Source organism: Electrona antarctica (genome assembly GCF_951216825.1).
Source record: "Electrona antarctica genome assembly, chromosome: 23".
NCBI lineage: Eukaryota > Metazoa > Chordata > Actinopteri > Myctophiformes > Myctophidae > Electrona > Electrona antarctica.
Window position 1 is genome coordinate 34,027,020 of NC_136804.1, and position 21,008 is coordinate 34,048,027.

The window sequence follows — 21,008 nt, forward strand, 5'->3', positions numbered from 1 at the left end:
ACTCTATAGTCATTGGCACGAAAATGTTTGAGAACTACTGGTTTAGAAAGCATTTTGTGGAACCGGCCTCAAGTCTTAAAGGGGCATTCCACTCATTTTCAACATTTTACTATGTCATTAATATACCTTAGAGCCGTTGTGTGGAAATAATAAAAAAGTCCCCCCATTCTGTGTTTCCTAGAACTGGAGATCTGAAAAAAATCTTCCTAGAACTGTAAGTATAAAAGAAATCATTAACATGGTGAAACACATCTTGATGATGTCATCAAGATGTGTTTCACCATGTTAATGATTTTCTTTATACTTACAGTTCTAGGAAACACAGAATGGGGGGACTTTTTTATTATTTCCACACAACGGCTCTAAGGTATATTAATGACATAGTAAAATGTTGAAAATGAGTGGAATGCCCCTTTAATGGGTTAAAAGACACTGCATTGCTGAACCAATCCAAAATCTTTAGAACAGATTCATTCATATTATATTGGGCATATAGGATTGATTTACAAAGCAGTGGGCTTTTTTGCAGCTATTCTCTAGTCTATAGCAACCTCCATTCAGAAGTGGACCTTCCACAATAATTACACAAAACGCCTGATCACAATCAAAAAATAGTTTTGCATAATCGTCGGAAATGTTTCCATCTCCATGAAGCCTGGAATTCATGAGTCTCCTATTGACCAATTAACAACAAAAATGCCATGAAGAATTCCCCTGCAGGGCCGATGCTAGGCGGAGATCTCTCAGGCAAAGATCAGCCACGACAAGTCAAACAGGTCTAACAGGCAGTAAGTAAATAATAATGCCATTATGCCAATTTAGCTGATGGTATCAGCTAAACCCCACCTTGGTTAGAGCCGTCACTATTACAAATTTAAGTTGACCATGAATTCTTACACAAATAACTGCGATTAACGATTTAATTCATGTGTTTTTGGCATTGAACATTATGAATAAAAACTGTTGTTGTTTGCCTGCTTCATAATGAAGAATTGCACAGGGCAGATATGACAATGTTGTGCTTTTCTTTTCTTTTTAAAAAAAATCAGAAATAGTTGATCTACAAGCTTACAACGCATCACTAAGCTTGCTGATGTGCTATTTCTGCAAAATATTGGAAAATGTATGAACATTTTTAAACATGGAAACGATTATGATGATTATGTGAAATCATTGTGATTATGTGTTACGACCCGTACCATATACAGGAAAACTACACATATGACCCAGGGTCATGTCATAATTGTTATCATTGTGTCAGGCCTAACATTGGTCACATCAATAGGGGTACAGACTATTCCCCTCATCAATAGTCTTGCGTCCTGAAATAATTTGGCAGAAGCTTTCGATTCCCGCAGACATTCTAGAAAAAAAAAGGAAAAGTGGAAGTAGGTATAAGATGATGTACATTAGGTGTATATTTTCAATGGTCTCTACGTACACTTTTTCCAACTCTGACTGAAATATATTAAGACTATACATGAATAATTATCTATGTGAAACATGAAAACGTTTAAGGGTTTCGAAAGTACCAGCGGAAACTGATTTATGAATCAATCGTATGATTCTATTGACTATTTTCAAAACACATTTCTGTCCACATCCACAGCCCTTAATGGTTCGACGTCGTTATATATACAACAGAAACTGTATAACGGTACAAACGCTCACTAGCATACACAGAACAAACTACTACAAGAATTCCAACAACGTAGCAGTTTTAGGATAAAAAAAAGAAAGAAAAAAAAGACAACGCTAACGAGAGCCTTTATCTTCAGATATTAATAAACTGGATCCTTCCAATTTGGATCCATCCCTGTACTAATATTTACAAATTTCACAGTGAATTTGGTGCACTTGGCTTTAACCAACCAAACAAAGTGTCTTCCAACCACCAGAGAACACAGCAAAGGAAACCCCTCACACTCCAGACACTTCTGAGTTTGATTTATGAAGCCGGTTAAGTCTCATTTTGGTAAAACATACTGTATCCCGCACACCGTCTTCACTTGAGTTTAGATTTTATTGAGCAACGTTTCGGTCGTCAGACCTTCATCAGGCATAAAGAAGAACTGACAAACAGTCAGTATAGTACTGACTGTTTGTCAGTACTATACTGACGACCGAAACGTTGCTCAATAAAATCTAAGCTCAAGTGAAGACAGTGTGCGGGATTATTTTTCTCTACTTCTCAGTTGCAGTTATCCGACGCACCTGTCCATTGTAGGTGTGCAGAAGGACTTTTTCTTATGGTAAAATATACTGTACAAAAATAATTGTGAGTGAGAAGGGAAATTGTTAAAGCTCAAAGATTGAATGGTAAAATGCAATAATACTGTGTACTGTTATATTGTTGCTGTAGGGTGAGAATCTTGTATGTCTAAAAACGTTCCTTTAGTATTGTTATTTTAAAAGCGATTTAAAATAGAGAAAATAGCCGATCTACAAGCTCGGCTATAGAGGGTATGCGTGTGACATCATTATCATCATCATATCTGGAAGTTATGCGGGAATGCCCACTGAGAGCCAACAAACGACGTTGTGGCCTTGGCAGCACATACATCCAAACAGAAAAGTCCTATCCGATTGCATTAAGCAACGTTAAACTACGTTAAACTCACTTTACCACTCGATTTGCCACTCACTTCATACATGCACATACCCTCTATTGTAGATCTTGCTTGCAGATCTGGTATTTTAACTATTTTTGTGCAACATTCTTGTAGGATGAAGTTATATGGCATTAATTTACAAAAAAAAAAGTATATATAGAAACATGGAGATAAAGAGGTTTCAAGAAGTACCTGTGTGTGTGTGTGTGTGTGTGTGTGTGTGTGTGTGTGTGTGTGTGTGTGTGTGTGTGTGTGTGTGTGGACATAGCGCTTGTTTGTTTGTGGACAGCTGAATAAGAAGGCTTCAGAGAGCCGTTCATCTTGTCCAAATCCTCAAATCCATTTCAACGTTACTTCTTACCAATCTCTGGCGAGAAGGTTTTCGGTTTAAAGCCAACACACACAAAACAAAACAGAAAAGGTGATTCTGTCCAGTTTCTTTCTCATCCCTTGTGAAGAGATCGTTCAGTGAAGCACTTCCTTGGTTGTTGAAGACGGGTTAGTTAACCACTCAAACCCACTCGTCTGTCTAAATCCCAGTCCACACCAATGCAACTCGCCGCAACTCCTTGCAATGAAACCGTTTTAAGGACTTCCCACACCAATGCAACTCCTTGCAACTGCCACTGGACATAATGGTTTCAAGTGGGTGCATGCTGCAAGTAACCTGACTCTGCCAGATGGGGGCGGTATTGATTCACAAGTTCACAATACAGCCTCCATGGTATCACTCAGGGATTGGCGTTGAACGGGCCATGGCCAGGACGGACCAATCAGCGGCAGCTACAGAGGGGGGGATTTCTTCGCGAGACCGGGTGTGACGTCATCGAGAAGCGCCTGTTGCAATTGTATTTCCTATCGCCATAAAATTGTATTCTATTCTTGAAAGCAAGCGAAGACATCACCCACACATCCAACACAATAGTGAGGCGTTTCTAAAAAGTGTTGAACCTAATGCTATCAGGTGTTCGTTAACACTTCTGTCGTTCGCGGGGGTTGTTTACTCTCCTGCTGGCGCAGCTACCAATATGATTGACAGACGGTCCCATCCAATCACCTGCCAAGTAGCTTGAAAAAAGGGACGGCTTTCTTCAGCGATTGGGCCGCTACAGAGATCCCAGATGGAAGTACGTTGTGAAACAAATGTGATTGTGAAGCAAGCGTCTCTTCTCTTCTGGCGGAGTCAGGTTATGTTGCAAGGAGTTACGTGGCTCCTTCTGGCTCCTTCTGGCGGAGTCAGGTTATGTTGCAAGGAGTTACGTCATTGGTGTTGACTGGCCTTTAGTGAAATGGACTTGACGGCCACGCTACACCAGGCTTTTCACGCACAAAACGCGCGCGTTTACCCCCGCGCGTTCGTTTAATTTAGGTCCAGTCCTATTTTAAAAAACGCACGCGCGGGCCGCACGTTTGCCCTAAACGCGCCCTAAACGCGCGGAGAAAAGCCTGGTGTAGCTTGGCCGTCAGTTACAACTACCGGAATACTTGGACCACTCTTTTCAATCTACACTAAACCTCTTCTGCGAAACAATTGCCGATCTACAAGCTCGAAACATGTTTTGAGCTTGTAGACCTGCCCCCGCCCCAAATATGGATGCTGGAGGTTCAAGTGGTTAAGGATGAGAGAAAGCGTCGGCAATGAAGAAGACGAAGAATTCTTCCTCGGTTTCAAGGACTGGAGGTGGGGAAAACGCGGAATGGGCGATCGAGTGTTTGGAAGATTTAGCTGTTAAAAAGCTCAAGAGTTCAAAGGTCATTCCTGTCTCTGTGGGATGCAGCCCTCCATTTCCAGGACCTCGGGCCAGCCCTCGTACTTGTTGGTGTCTGCGCTGTTCTTTATGTGCTGGAGAAATGAACACACATGCAGAGCAGCGTTGATTTTGACAGAACATTTTGAAATAGTTTTAGTCACAGTCTTTTAGTGATTCAAGGTTTAGTCATATTTTAGTCACCTGAAATGTTTTATTTTTAGTCGACTAAATACGATTTTTAGTATTATTACATTATTTCGGAAGCATTAAGACAGTGTGCGGATCAACTTGTCATCTGCCGTCGTCTTCTTGCAACGTTTATAAATGGTCGAAGACTCAAATTCGTGAGTCAACAGTTTTCAAAAGTGAAACGATCCTTACCTGCTCAAACGGACTCTTTGTCTTAATGCCTTTGCCGCCTACAAAGATCCAGTTGTCACGGAAGCCCAGGGTGTTGATAACAGAGCTGCCCAGGTCAGTGATCAGCTTCTTGGCCTCATCGTTGAGTCTGCATCAAAGAGATGTCAAAAGACTTTAACCATTACTGAAGAAGAAAAAAAACAGACAGAAGACGTTTTTTTCTGTTCAAATAGTTGTTACTTTGTGGCAGAATCATCAAATGTCGCCATCATCACTATGGTCCCATCTTGAATTTCCTTCAGGAACTTGATTAGGGGGGCTACATCTGTAAGGGATCACAGAGAGTCATTCCACTGCACAGAAATCTTCATGGTTATACATATTTATAACAGCATCCTTATCAGAGAGCATTGGTAATGATGACCTCACCTCCGGCCCACATGTCAAAGAAGTCGGTCTTGGACAACTCTCCTGTCTTTCCTGTGGGGACAGGACAGACAGACCTTAGAGATACATCTGAGTGACATTTGAAGGGATGTTTCACAGTTTGCCGTGTTTTTGTTAATTACCTTTTTTCATGTCTTTTTCCAACATGTTTTTGGAAAATAAAAATGAAAACAAAACATTAATGAAAAGAAATTAAAAAAGTTATTGAAAAAGCACGGCCACCTCACGCATAAGAAGGACAATATCAGTCACGAGATGACGAGAACCAAGGACTGGTGTTTTCAATGAATCTATCATGGTTAAAATGGAGTTTGTAGTTATAATGGGTTTGTAATACTTTGTATAGGAAGGTGTCAGATAAAATTAATATCAAAATACTGAATCAAGCAACTTTAACCTTTTCACTGCTATATACGTTTATAAACGTAGCTAGGCTAACGGTACCTACTGGTGCTATCCACGTGTATGTTCGTAGACAACTGTATACTATATGAAAGCAGCGACCGTCACTTTACCTCTTAGCATTGCTCCGGTTAGTATGGAGAGCCTCAGTCCCCACCAGCTATGGGATCTTTAAATCCAGCTCCATTATAACAGGATTTTCAAAGCGCTGTATCTCAAAAGGTTCGAGCGATGTCCATGGTGAGCCGCCGCGCATCCGACGATCGTAAATCATTTGTGAGTTTGTATCGCTTCGCTGAGCAAATGTAACTGGTTGTAATGCTAGCTAAGGGGTCTGAGCTAATGCGAGTGATACTGTGCTCATAACAACAGCCCCCACCTTCCTGAATAATCCGGAAAAGAAAGCGGGTAGCGTTCCTTAGGTGTGCGTATGCTGCCACCTAGTGGCACAGAAAAAGTTAAAACTGTCTGGGTAGCTCACAAAAGCCAGACGTTAAAATGACCCCAAACATGTTTGGAGACGTTAAAATTAAACCCATGTTTGAAAGTGCAGTATCCCTTTAAGGTCTTGCTTGGCTGAACTTATATGATGTTATCTGCAGCCAATCTGCCCTTAAGCATAATGAGTGTCAAACAACAGGCCCTGACAATAGTATATTGTTAACCTGTACGCCTAAATCAATCATCAAATACCCATTATTCACCTAATTATCTGAACCTACCGGTATGTTTACTGTTATGACATGTCTGTGAAAAGCCTTTTGTTAAAGGAGAATTCCATGCTAGAAGGCTTTCTTACCTTTATTTGTAGTTGTTACGTCCCCACCAAAGAGGTCCAGGTGTTATTTTGTGCAAAAGTGCATTATTGGCCATTTCCCCTACCATAAGCCCTCAATGGGGGTTGGGTTTTTGTGCTAATTCGCTTATTTCCATCGAAATAAGTAGTAAAGTGTGCTGCTTGTGATACTATTTACATGAGCGCATTATTGGCTATTTCCCCTACCATAAGCCCTCAATGAATTGCATTGAATTGAATGGGGCTATGGGGTGTTATGCTAATTCGCTTATTTCCATCGCTCAAAATGTAAATAGTATCTCGAGCGGCACACTTTACTACTTATTTCGATGGAAACCCAACCCCCATTGAGGGCTTATATTAGGGGAAATAGCCAATAATGCACTTATGCACAAAATAACACCTGGACCTCTTTGGTGGGGACGTAACAACTACAAATAAAGGTAAGAAAGCCTTCTAGCATGGAATTCTCCTTTAACCTACAGTGATTAGTTGAAAACATTTTCAAACGATATGTAGAGAATTATTATTAATTCGTGATTAAGCGGTTTCCATTCAAGTTACAAAGTAAGGCTAGCCCAGGATTCGTTTCACTGTCTAGTCACAGGACGATACTTTTGTCACAGGAGGACATGACCTCAGACGGTATAGATCTACTTGTACAGTACATGTCATTTTATAAAGGTGTTGCTAAAAATGAATGAAACATCCTTTTTTTAACCAACCTGGCACTTCATTATAGGCAAAATAAAATGTCCCCGATATTTCTCCCAAATGTTCAAAATTCTCAAAAATAGAATTAATTTCAGAATAATGACGTGAATAACATATGAAGTATGTTGATGTTACCGTTAACCAGGCCGATGTTGATTCCTCTGCCCACATTGTTCTTCACACCACTCATCAGTCTGAAAGCATGGAAAGTAACAATAATATTAAACTATAATTCATAATTCAGGCACTCTTAACCAAAATGACACAAATGTGAGAACAGAGCAGCGTTGATTTCATAGACTAAAACTATGACAAAAAATGTTTGTCGACTACCTTTTTTTTCCATTGACGAAAACGAAATAAAAACAGAATAAAAACTAAGCTAAGATGACTAAAACTAAGACAAAATGTATTGACAATTTTGTCAACAAAATTACAGTATTGTTGCATTTTTTGGGGGGCTTGTTTCTAATCTAAAGTGTAAGCTGCTTATTTGGGCTTCCTTGCTAATGTTTAGACCAGTGGTTCAATGTTTAGACCAGTGGTCCTTGACATTTTCACGTCAAGGACCATCAAATTAGTAATATGTATTTGTAAGTGGATCCCCATCTAAAAATATTTTGTGCCAGGTAACCCCATATAAGATTTTTTTAATGTTTCAAAAACATTAACACTTTTTTCCCCTTTCCCTCCAGATGTACTACTGCGGATCTCTAATGTAGATTTTCAAATAGTCAATGTATATACGGTAGGGTTCAAGGGATAGGACTGGTTGCTACTTTTGGGCTTGTTTCCGTTGCAAAATCTGGCAACACTGCAGTGTTGATTTTGACAGCGTATTTTGATTTTAGTTTTAGTCATAGTCTCTTGAATAGTTTTCATTTAGTTTTAGTCACATTTTAGTCACCTGGAATGTTTTAGTGTTAGTCTAGTTTTAGTCGACTAAAATCTAAGTTATTTAGTCAACTAAAATGAATTTTGGCGGGCCTTAATGCCGTCGTAATGACTGATTTTACACTTGCGGAAAATAGCGGATCTACAAACTCACAAGTCAGCTCAACGCATCATGCTGCGACACGTTGAGCTTGTAGAACTGTATTTTCAGCATGCAACCAAGTGTAAAATAACGTGGATCTCTCGTCCACTAGTCCCTTCCTAGCATTATTTGTTGACAAAATTGTCAATACATTTAGTCTTAGTTCTAGTCATCATAGCTTAGTTTTCATTTAGTTTGCATTTAGTTTTCGTCAGTGAAAAAAGGTAGTCGACAAGCATTCTTTTGTCATAGTATTAGTCGACAAAATCAACACTGGAACACTGACATGTGCTGAAGGGAGTGCCATGAACACACAAAAAGACACACCCTAAAATAAACATGCACTAATCATTGGGAAATGTTTGACAGACGACAACCAGATGTCCAGTATGACTAGTATGGAGGCATACCATGCCTATAATGCATTATAAACATTAAGGCATTATATAATCCGCTTCTAACACTGTATAAGCAATAGGCCATAGCAGTAATCCTAACATAAACACCACGCTTTTATTTGTATTGTATGTATTACTGATGAATTGAGTACAATGGACCACAGCAGAAACAAGGCCCTTGTGTTATCCTTTTAGCATAACCTTTAACTGTACAACCTGTACAGTTAATAATCATGTTAATTAAGTATTCAATAATCATGTTAATTCAGTATTCAATGATCAAACACACAGAGTATGAAATGCGAAAGACGACAGCGACGACAATGATGAGGTAAAGATATCAGATCTGCCTAATGATGTATATTAAATGGTCTCTGTCGGGTGGAAACCTCATAATATGTCCAACACTGTTAAGGCTCATTCATAGTCTGGATTTTCGGTGGTGAGGTGACCACCGGAGTTTAAATAACGTTGAGCGGTGGTGAGTAAAAACAGAGAGAAGGGCTGGGGCTGTGGCGGTGGTTTGCTCTTCACCGCGTCTCGTGACGTCATGTTGTAGTTCGGTGGTCACCTCACCACCGAAAATCCAGACTATGAATGAGCCTTTACAATTCAGAAACAGCAAAAGTATCAGATCTGTGAGCTTCGCGCCGCTCCGTTTCCAGGCTTGTGGATCTTATAATCTCATCTTTTTTTCTTACACGTTGTCCTCCAGGCAGATCTTGGGGCCCACGACGCTGGCCGCTCCGCTGGCCATCTTGAAGGAGAAGTGGCCGGCCGGGCACGCCTTGGACAGTCCACATTTGTTCCTCGCCGGCATCGTTGCTGTGAGCGAAGTCATAAAGTCTTCAATATAAGTACTTTTTACACCACTGATGAGCGCCTACTGTAGTTGTGTCAGACACACACCCCCAGTAATAACAATTACATGTCAAACTATCCACACAAAACAAACAAACGTAAAATGATCAAAGGTTAACAGACTCTGAGCCTTTAAAGCAGGGATGTCAAACTCAAATACACAGTGGGCCAAAATAAAGAAATTGGTCGAGGTCGAGGGCCCGGACTGTGTTTCAACACACGGGCACCGCGGTCATGAGGACGTCCCAGGCAAACAGCAAAAAAGTAAATGCATTTAAAACTGAAAATGCATTATTATTAAGCTCAGTTTCCTGTTCTATGATCCTCACCAAGCACTGCTTTCATAGTATGTGATATGTGCCAATCGATGCACTCGCAGTGCATTGTGGGACTTGGTAGTATTATGGTGGTCCGTGCAGTATACCAGAGGGCCAGTTCTAATACTAATTAAATATCATTCCACGGGCCAAAGATAATTCACTCACGGGCCTGATTTGGCCCCCGGGCCTTGAGTTTGACATATATGCTTTAAAGGGAAAGTCCACTCTGCATTGGGATTCCGATGGTAATTCCGACGGAGCATATTAGTGCGACACGCGGGAACAGTGGTCGGACGAGCGCTCGAACATGCACTACTCCCGTGCTTGTGGTTATGGGTTAGGGTTTGAGATAGGTTGTCGGTCTAATGACTGTCGGACCAATAATAGTGTCGGAACCAAAGCCTGTACCACTCTGGATTTACTCTTGTATTTGTAAAAGACATTTTGGGATAATTTGCATGTCTACCATGGCTTTTGTGAGCACGTCGTTTTCTACGTTGCTTGATTCAATATTCAGATATTTGATATTAATTTGTCTTCAACTTCAAACTCTCATTTTTTCACAGATGTTTAGTTTGATACATTTTTTTGTTGTTGTAATGTTGCATCAGGGAGTCCTATACGTCCATGCATGAAAATCAAGGAAGACCAAGCATGAAAAAAGAAATGTCCCCATTCATTAGGACAAATGTGTGTGTGTGTGTGTGTGTGTGTGTGTGTGTGTGTGTGTTCAATTATTACTACTGGTACTTGATCTACAAGCAATCGTGCATACTGCATACTTGACTATGACAACTATTCTATAATAATACTGTACATGCTGTGGGCTTGACTTTAGATTTCTTTATAATATAAATATAATATAAATATGGTAATATTTATATTATATTATATAATATATTATATTATTATATTATATTATATTATATACCGCAGATGTGGTAATATAAATATTACCACATCTGTGTTGAAATATCATTTGCGGGTGGAAAAGGACAATAATGTGAATGTACACAGACAGAGAGATTTGTTCAAAGAAATCAGGCAAGAAAATTGAAATAATGATTGGGGTGGAGACTTACGGACTTCCTCCACGGGAGTTTCTCCGGCTGGAATGGAAAGGAGACAGAAATATATTTGGGGAAATTAGACGATCATTATATGAAAACACTGAGAAAAGTAGGAACATACAACATACTAACCCAATTACCGCCACCATTAATGAATCCCTCGATAAGGTACTGCCAAGGTTTTATCGCGCGTAACACTTACTTTGGATAACCAAATATCCGTAATCGCATTTTACTATGAAAAAATTCCGTGTGTGTTGACATCACTGGTGGTTGTTCTCTCGGTCGGTGGTGGAAAAAGTGGACCGCGAGTATCACAGCGCCTGCTACAGGCCTTGAAAACGCTTGTCTGGGCCAAATCTGCCCCCTCAATGTCAGTTTCCGAGATACAGGCATCTGAAGACAGAGCGGACAATGCAAGTGGATGCGCGCGCATCTTCAAAATGGCCGCGGCCATTGTGTGTTTGTGTCCCAGAGTGTTGTTTGCGGTAGCAACATCAGCTAGCCATCGAAACGGATCAAAAAACGATTAAACAATTCAAACCCGAGAAATTCGCGTTTGGTGGAGAAGGAAGAAAGAGTAGGTTCTCGTGTTCCATGTGTTTGGCGGCAAAATGGCTACAATGCAAGTGAAGGAACGAGGTAGAAGTGCTGCAGGATATTATAAAGGTAGGGATGCTTTCATTTATCAGCCACAAATTATGATTTGTTATATTAATTTTGGTGATCGACCGAATTCACACATTTTCCCTTTTATGATTTATTGTTTTAATTAAAATTACCAAATTCAAAATTTGGTAAATTGTATACTGAAAGCTGATATTGAATAATAACATAAGAGATTTCACTTCCTTGATGAAGTGAAAGTTGTAACTCGGTTTTAGTTGCAGAACCAGTGCCGGAGGTTTGTCAGAATGACAGTGACACAGGTTTGGCTTCATATTACTTCTTAGGGACATAATATACAAACAAAGAAAACCGGTCGAGGGGAATGCTTAGTCCTGGAGACTCTAGCTGGGTTTGAATCTTAACTTTCAATTTGGGCCCTGGAGCCCAAATCCAACTCTAACACTACCAGATGTCCCAGGAATGCAGCTGAATTTTACCATTTACAATCAAAAGTGACGGCCTATTGGGCCTAATATAACATATAAATACATATTATACCATTGTTTTGAATTATGCACTTGCCTATATTACCATATTTAAATGTGGTGCCGTTTTGAGTTTTGAGTCAACGTCCTACAGCCCCTGGCCTGCACAGTTTATCAAGAATGAGACTTGGAATATTATCTGTGAGGTCGACACTCTTAAAAAGAGAATTTGAGAAGGACCTGTGTAAAATATGGATAAAGTGGTTACAATAATTGTTGGCGACAGGGTACAGTCACACATACTGTAAGAGTACGTGTGACACATACTGTTATACTACATACTCAGACCTACAGTCCATACTCAGATCTGGTATGTGTCAGAGACATGTTCAACTCATGACTACATGTACTGTAGGAGCCAGAGAGGTGCACTGATTTATTGTAGGCAGTGCCGGTTTTTCTAGTTCGCTGGAGTGGTTGATGAGAAGGAACTACTGTACAAGCCGAATTCCATGTGTCGTGGAATTCTGGATCAATCAGTAATTAGTCTTGCGTAGCCAGACAACTATTCCACATTCTCCGAATGCTACAGTGTAGAGTCTGAAACTACACCTCCTGAAATCCGAGTAAGGAAGCTGCCATTTCCGTTCACGGAAATATATTTTAAAATATCTTTACTTTTTATTTTGTTATTTCCTTTTCGGCTAAGCAGTAAGCTATATATGCTTAGATGATTTCTATTCATATCAGGATCAATTTGCGCGACTGTAAAGACGAAACGGAAGTAGGGAGGAGGCTCCACTTCCGCTTTATATTTTACTCATGATAGAGCTTCCGTTGCTCCAGACTGTATGACAGAAGCATTTGAAAATTGCGAGAGGCAACAGTCTCAGACTAATCAGTAATTGACGAGGCGATAGGAGTCGGATACAATATTTGATATACATGATATTTATTAACTAGGTACATTTACTTCACTTAAATTTGGAGGCATTTATACTTTACTTGAGTATATCCAATCTCCAATACTTCTCCGTACTTCTACTCCACTACATCTCAGATCCAAATATATTGTACTTTTACTCCACTACATATATTTGAAAACTTTAGTTACAAGTTACTTTACAGATTTGAAATTATTATTATAAGACATATACATACCCACTTCAGCCCTATATACATTTTGGCCATTTGAAAGTAGCCGATCCCCGATGCAGATCTGCTATTTTTAAAAGATTTTTAAAAATTTGAAAACTTAACCCTTTCAGCGCTATCATTTATTGAAAAATTAGGATCTAATTCATGCCAGCATTTGTTTAATTTGAGCTCTTATTTTGAAAAGCCGCCATTTCCGCTCCACTCGCAGTAGTCCTAAGTTAGGAATTTACACGGAGCTGGGCCGGCCTTGTTTACATTGTGAATCCAGACCGGAGCTCTGCAGAGCTCCAGATCGTCAGCTCTGTGCCGTCAAAGAAACGCTGTTTTGACCAAAATGCCATCTGGGACAAGGAATAGAATAGAATGGATTATTATGGCGACGACGATCTAAGATGGGCGATCCAGTGCTGTGCTAACAACACAGCTAGCTAACCGGCTAACGTAAGTAGCATTTTGGCTCGAGCAATCGAACGCACTATATAAGCGCTGTTGTCACGGAAACGGTGAGTGGTGTGACGTCGGGCCACGACGTCATGCTACCCTATAAAATTTGACGCAGAACGATCAGAAGTGTGTGTTCCAAGGATAACTCATAAGTAACAGATCGACGAGACTATCTAAGTGTACCAGTGCCAGGCAAGACCAGCGAAGTGTGCCACTAGCAAGAAGGAGATCGACTCAGAAGTGCCAGATCAACAACACCATATAATAATATAATTAAGCACCAGAAAAAGTGGTACCTGGATCAACATACTCCAGACTCAAGCATATTAGACTTAGCCTGGCTTGGCCAGCCTCATAGCGGGGATTCACTGAAGATTCTTCCCCGCATATGAGTCTGGACTTCGGCCATAGGCAGCTTGAAAAGTGGGCGTTAGTAGTTGCCTTGACAGACAGATCCATCTAGCCAATCAGCGTAACAAAAAGCTGACGTCACCACACAGTGCGCTGGTCCGCTCCTCATACCACGCTAAAAACAACAAGGTCTGTTATAGTTTCTACTTTATATGTGAGCGAGATATGTCGGATATATGTCAGAGTCTATATCTGAAATAACTGCTGTTCTTATCGTTTCTGTGTAAACTTTTAAACAGCCATTGTTGTTTTGAAAGTACTGCAGCATGAATGTTACGTCACCATATACACATGAACCAATCAGAGGCTGCTTTTCACTGTTGTACGGACAGCCGTTGAAACACAGTCACTGATTGGCCCCGATCATTTTCTGATTTCTCCAGCTTCCGCATACTCAATGAGCCGGAGTCCAGACTCATATGCGGGGAAGAATCTTCAGTGAATCCCTGCTATGAGGCTGGCCAAGCCAGGCTATATTAGACTCCCACTCCCAAAACTTACACCAGCCCTTTGACAGCTGCCTATATAGAGCGTCGCAGTCCCACCCCCTACCAGGGCCCAGGAAATGATTCTCCGTTCATTTTCCTCATAGACATTTCAAAAAGTATTTATTTAAAGCCAACTCGAGTCGTGACAACTCATGACATCGTCATGAAAGGGGCGGGACTGCAACGCTCTATAGGAATATAGGAAATCGTCTCTACAAGCGCAATTGCCGAAGGGCTTCGGCAATGGCGTTAAGTGTTAGTATCAAAATTAGGCTTCAATTGACAAAGGTTTTCGGCAATGGCGCTGAAAGTATTAACTCACTCAGTGCCACAGGACGCCTTTGGAAACCTCCATCTTATCAGAAATTGGAAAATAAAAACTCAACAATGCAAAATGAATTTAGACTACAATTACATTTATAACATCACTTTTTTTGATTTTCCACCTTTACATCCCCAGTGTTGACATCCTTTCTTTTCTATTATAGCCTGCACCTTTTTCAGCTCCTATAATTCAAGGCATTCCTTAGAATGAGAAGATTTACAAAATGTTTCCTACTACTATTTATACACCCGTAAACCTAAGTAAAATTAACCACACATTAATACTTAGTACTCACCGAAAATGCTTCCCATTTTAAAATCCATATTAATTTCAAACAGCTCAAATGCCAGGAAAACAGCCAGGAAGAACACACCGATAATCACGGCCAACTTCAACACACCTGGCGGGGTGAAAAGAACACACGCACGCACACACACACACACACACACACACACGATAAGAGGCTTGATTCTTATTAGTCAATCAATGGATTCTGCACTCTGGTACATAGAGCATATTCCAGATAGTAAATAATATAATAATACATTTCGGTCATTTGAAAATAGCCAATCTACAAGCTCACAATGCGTCGTGATGCGACGCACTGTGAGCTTGTAGATCGGCTATTTTCCAGTACACTTGAAAACTTTAAAATGGGACATTCTGCACAATGATTACTTAAATAATACCTTTGTATTTTTACCCAAGTAAATGTTGAATTCCGCCACTTTTACTTGTAAGAGAGTAGTTCGACATTGCAGAATTGACACTTTTAAGAAAAACAATCGAGTACTTTTTCCCATCACTGCTGACATGACATGAGGTCATGTCACTCACTCAGCCCTTACCTCCAGGCCTCAGCATCTTCTCTGGCCACAGCTCACCACCTGCACAGAGAAGAACAGATCACATTTGGTTGGCTAAGGCCAGGCCTGTCACAGTTATTACATAATGGCTTATAAATCACATTTATTTGAGATAATCGCAATTACTTTACATAATCAATCATCAATCGTTTCCACGTTGAAAAATGTCATTTTCAAACATTTTTGAGCGGTGCACACTGTCTCCCAATGAACAGCTGTGTGTGTGTGTGTGTAGGTCTGTATATGTCTATATAAGTATGTCCGAGTATGACCTATTGATCCCTGCAGCTGTTTTGAGCACACACACACACACACACACACACACACACACACACACACACACACACACACACACACACACACACACACACACACACACACACACACACACACACACACACACACACACACACACACACACACGTAAGTCAACAACTGGTGCTTGTTATTACACCCAGCAGGACCAGTAGGATCAGCTACTACCCCACTATATCTCACAGGCAAATATTGTACTAAGCACTGTACAGTGATAGCTCTGGTCCATAGCCTCCTGCACTTTACTGCCGTTGCATTGAGGCTATGCGACCGTTCCATTTCCTGGCTCGCATGAAACGCGGACCAACCTCTCCTCTGTTACGAAAATAAAAAGAACGTTTCACCTACTCACCAATACAAAGGCGGGTTGTGTCATTAGAAGGCCTACTTTCCTTAGTGGAAGCACTCTGAGACCCCCACCACAAGTATAAAATGTACTTTTTGGCCAGAAAGGGATTTTTTTTTTACCGGAGGAATTTTTTCTCTATGAGGGTTCTCTCTTGGCAATATCGGTAGAGGGCAGTGATGTAAATAGTAATGAGTAATGTAATGTAATAGTAATTACATTACAAATAGTAATGTAATGAGTCCCGGGATGCAGGGATGGTCTTTTAGATGAGTCCCAGGGACATTTCTTTTTTACAAATTGCAGCATTTAACTCCCATTTCATTTTATATGGTTATAATGTGGTTATATTCATGTAAAAAACAGAAGAAGAAATGATTATTATAACTAAAGCTAGCAAAATAAACTAGTACACTAACAGTGGATGCAGAGGTCATTGTTTTATTGCGTCACTGCGTTTTGGGATGCAAAATGCACCCTATTTTAATCTCTGAGAGGGTGCAGTGGAGTAACTAAAAGTATTTTTCTACAAAGCAGAAACTACTGAACCAATTTGTACAGCGCTGGTGAAAAGTACTTAGCGTAGCAACTAAAAACACTAGCCTTGGACCAAGGACTGTCTAAAGAGGACGAGACGCGAAGACCGTACGGGCGACGCCATGTTGCTTATGGTGCTCCATGGAAGGAAAGAAACATGCGCAGTTGAGACCAAGGAAGCTGAACGCGGAAGTGTTGGCTGCATATAGCCCATTGCGCATGTTTCTTTCCTTCCATGGAGCACCATAAGCAACATGGCGTCGCCCATACGGGCTTCGCGTCTCGTCCTCTTTAGACAGTCCTTGCCTTGGACCAAGACCAGGATGCAGTAGAGTAGATGTATTTTAGCGAGTCTGACTTTGGCGTAGCTATACTCGATAAAATACATCCATGATAGTCTTGATCCAAGGCTATAAAAAGTAAAAACCAGTTTGCGTCAAACTATTGTGACGTCTGCATTCCTTAAATCATGCCATGCCCTTCATTAAACACGGACAGACACTAGTTCTGTCCGCCTCGGCAGGTTCCGTGTTCTGTCGCTGGGTCGGCGGCAGGTTTCAACGGCAGGCTGGCATCGCTGTTGCCAGCCAGGGTGTTCTTGCTGGTGGTAGTTTCATTGTGAACAAGTAGCCTAAGCAGAGTACAGTACTGTATGCATACCCTACCCTACCTGGCAGGTGAAAACAAGAGCATTTGAATGCCTGATCTGCATGTGTACAAGCGGACAGGCAACACGCCCCCCCCCCCCCCCCCCCCCCCGGACAGTGAGGACAAAAGAGGTGTTAAGGAGCGTTCAGACTTGGATGGTTAGAGCGGTTACATACAAAGTCAATGCAAAGACGAGAATTGCGCGAACGGGACGAACCGAGGCAAATATATATATTCAGGTCGAATTCCTCATGGGAGCTCACCCCCAGAGTCTACGTCACTGCACACACACACACATTTTACCATTTATTTATGTCCACACAAAGGAGATGCATACAAGGAAACAAATAGTAAAGGTGCGGTAGAGTTATGGCCATGTGTTTTCATGGTACAATAGGCATGTCACTCAGCATCTATCTATGGGTATAAGTAGCAGCGTCTCCACCATATATATATGGCAGCGGTGGCCGAACGGATAGCGGCGCGGTCTTGATGCCGGAAGGTTCCTAGTTCGAATCAGCCGTCCGACACGTTAAAATTACCACCGCTGAAGTGCCCTTGAACAAGGCATTGAACCACTACGATGAAATGTGTTCTATGAGCAGGGCCTGGCTGGAAACAAGTTCTTGAGCTTAGCCCCGATACCCTGGGTAAATATAGATTTCATTTCATTTCATGACAGCTGCCGATTATAGCAGAGACACTACAATACTTTTCCAGCCTTTTTGCGACACACACACACACACACACACACACACACACACACACACACACACACACACACACACACACACACACACACACACACACACACACACACACACACACACACACACACACACACACACACACACACACACACACACACACACACACACAAACCAAACCCAGTGACCCAGTGCCCGAGGGCGAGGGCTGAGCAGAGCCCTCTATCTATAGGGTTGACAAATATTAGCTCCAGGCAATACGGTGAGTAAATCAAGGGAGGATCATGCTAGCGGTCAATCACTCAACTCAATGGAAGCCGATTTATTTTTTTGAATAACCTAACCAGTTCAACTAGGCAATCTACATTGACACATTGTGAGCTTGTAGACTGGCCATTTTAACTATTCAAAAATGTTTTGCAAAATAGTCAAAAAAAGCAAAGAAGTTTAGGGATAAGGGCGGGGTTTAGCGGTGACGAAAATGGAGCCCCTAGTCTCCATATAATCCCTTTGGGTGGTGGGTGAAGATCCATTGTGAGTCACAGGCGCAGAGAACACATGCCAACACAACAGTGATATGCTACCAACCATGCATTCTGAAGTCTATTACACACACAGAGTAATATATACAGTAGATTATGGAAACTATGATAAGAACAGAATGAGCAGGAACACGCCTGCATCTCATATCATACTGTACGTACAGTCAGTCCCTCTGATACAGTATCATGGTCATGTCATGGTTATCAATATGCTTTCATATGCAGCTATGTGTGTCGTCTGAGTCAGGCCAGCTGAGGACGGGAAACCATAACAACCAGCATATAAAAGTATCTTCTAAAAACATTTTTATGATAATTTCTCATCTTTACTCCATAAAGATAGGGAGGGCTGAGAGCCCCACTAGCCCATTGATACCAGCCATCCATGCTGTATACAGTACACACACACACACACACACACACACACACACACACACACACACACACACACACACACAGTACCCTAGTGTGTCATGTTGTAATGTACTACAGAGGTTATCACACCAGTTTCCAGCGAGCAAATTAATCACTTCCGCCAGGAGTACAGTGTGTGTTTTAACGTGCAGTTGTTAGCTTCTATACTATCAGTTGTGTGTTTGGCAAAGCGACACTGTCGTACGGCGGAGCATAAACCAGCCTTAGTTAAGACAGAGAAGGGTATGACAGGCGACAAAATGACAAATAATCTAAACCAAGCACAAGTAACAGACAGTTTAGCAGCTTGTTTACATCCCGTGCAGAGGTTGAGTTAAACGTTAGCTTCCCTTGCTAACAGGAACACAGGTTGACTTCTGCTTTATGTTCGTTTTTTTTATGTTATGGACAGTGTCCTCCTGTTAGATAATGTGTCACAGTTCGTTCGTAAACAGCGCAAAATTAATGTTAACGTGATTCCATAATAGCTGTCATGGTTTAAACGAATACAACAAATGTCACAGTACAACTGTCATAGTTCTTACCTGTCAAATGCGACGACAACTGTGAACTGTGGACGAGGATGACAGCTTGCAGCTGTGACTGAGAGGTAGTAATCCCATAGCCCGCAGGGCTCACTCGCGCTGTGATAGGCTGAGTTGGTTGCCGGGCAACTGCAGGAGCAGAGCGACATGAGGCCTATCTCACAGCCCGTTTTTCACGCCCACTTCCGGTAAATAGTGGTGACTTTAACATGAGCATTTACACGTTTTTTTCTCTGGAGAATCTAAGTACATTTTCTAATGTAAAAATGTGACAGACCAATATTATTATGAAGCAAACAATATGGTAAATCAGCTCGAACAGATAGAACAAACCTTACCTTGAGAAAACAAAAGTTGTAGACTTCTTAAATTACCTCTGTTAACATGAAGCGTCTATGGAGTGACGTCACGCTATCACCACTAACCCCGAAAGGGGGCGTATTAAGGGGGGCGGGGAAATTCTGTGAGATAGGCTGCGTTGGTTGCCTCACAACCAACGGACCAATTACTGGGCGCGTCCCTCCAGGACGTGTTATTTGTAGTCACGTCGCCCTCTCGAATACTTATTTGCTAAAATTGTGCAAGCGTTAGCGAAGTGGGGAATGCTGCCACCTGCTGGTAGAGACCAATGATACAGATGTTACGATAGCAATGGAACTTTTGATCTTACAGATCTGTAATACGGGTTTGGATATTATCTTTATACAGTCAGTCAGGCCAGTAATACAGATTTGATCTCTATACAGATTAATAATACAGATTTGATGTGATCTTTACAGAGAGTAATGATACAGATTGTCTTTGAAGTGTTACGTTTATTGTGCATTATTTTGATCTTGTACATTGGAAACAGTCAATCATTCCACAGAATCTTTTTCAAGATTAACATATGTTACTTCTCAATAGGTTGAGTGCAAAAAAGAAAAGAAAGAAATAACACACTTAATGCATTGACTTAAACAAACTTAAATGAAAAACAATTATATAAAACTAAGTAATGGAATGTGATTGTGATACATAAGACAGCCAGGCAACAGATCATTTTACATGCTGGAAATTCAGATACTGTGGAAAACAGGGCCTATGTTATAATGTGGCATTCTCGCAAACAATAAATGTTACAGCGGTTCCCATCTGTTTATTGATCAGGGGCAGGGCCCACTTGAAAATCCCGAAAGCAGTTCGCAGATTGTGTTCCAGGCTGGAATATAAATTATTAAGACAGATCCTAACGATTCAAATGCATTTGGGAATCACTGTATACTGTAGGGCCTCCTAGGCTATGTGAATTTTTGGAAAACAGGAGAACAGCAAGATCTGCTCAGTAGTGTCCCGATACTATGGAATCAGGACAGACTCATAATTATCCGTATCCGTATAAACAGATTTGTACTCGTATAG

At 41.1% G+C, this 21,008-nt stretch overlaps 1 protein-coding gene across 2 annotated transcripts; it reads right to left on the reverse strand.

The window, feature by feature from the left end:
- Positions 1-1,043: 1,043 nt before the first annotated feature.
- Positions 1,044-19,966, reverse strand: fam3c (FAM3 metabolism regulating signaling molecule C). Of its 2 annotated transcripts, XM_079494656.1 has the most exons (12): positions 19,946-19,966; positions 19,608-19,736; positions 15,536-15,574; positions 14,983-15,087; positions 14,685-14,717; positions 10,780-10,806; positions 9,218-9,341; positions 7,218-7,276; positions 5,153-5,203; positions 4,964-5,048; positions 4,745-4,871; positions 1,044-4,455 (listed from the first exon to the last, which is right to left on the reverse strand). In XM_079494656.1, the coding sequence occupies exons 3-12, from the start codon at positions 15,549-15,551 to the stop codon at positions 4,366-4,368; spliced, it is 717 nt and encodes a 238-aa protein (XP_079350782.1). In that variant the 5' UTR covers positions 15,552-15,574; positions 19,608-19,736; positions 19,946-19,966; the 3' UTR covers positions 1,044-4,365. The 2 variants fall into 2 exon arrangements, with proteins under 2 accessions (XP_079350782.1, XP_079350783.1); XM_079494657.1 differs by lacking the exons at positions 14,685-14,717; positions 19,946-19,966.
- Between the last annotated feature and the right edge of the window lie 1,042 nt (positions 19,967-21,008).

What these genes read in the sequence shown, in the direction of transcription:
- fam3c (XM_079494656.1), bottom strand. An exon ending in ATCTGCCTGGAGGACAACGT is followed by an intron (nt 7,277 to 9,217) that starts GTAAGAAAAAAA and finishes CCATGCTTTCAG; the next exon opens with ACTGATGAGTGGTGTGAAGA. An exon ending in TTTGATGATTCTGCCACAAA is followed by an intron (nt 4,872 to 4,963) that starts GTAACAACTATT and finishes TCTTTGATGCAG; the next exon opens with ACTCAACGATGAGGCCAAGA.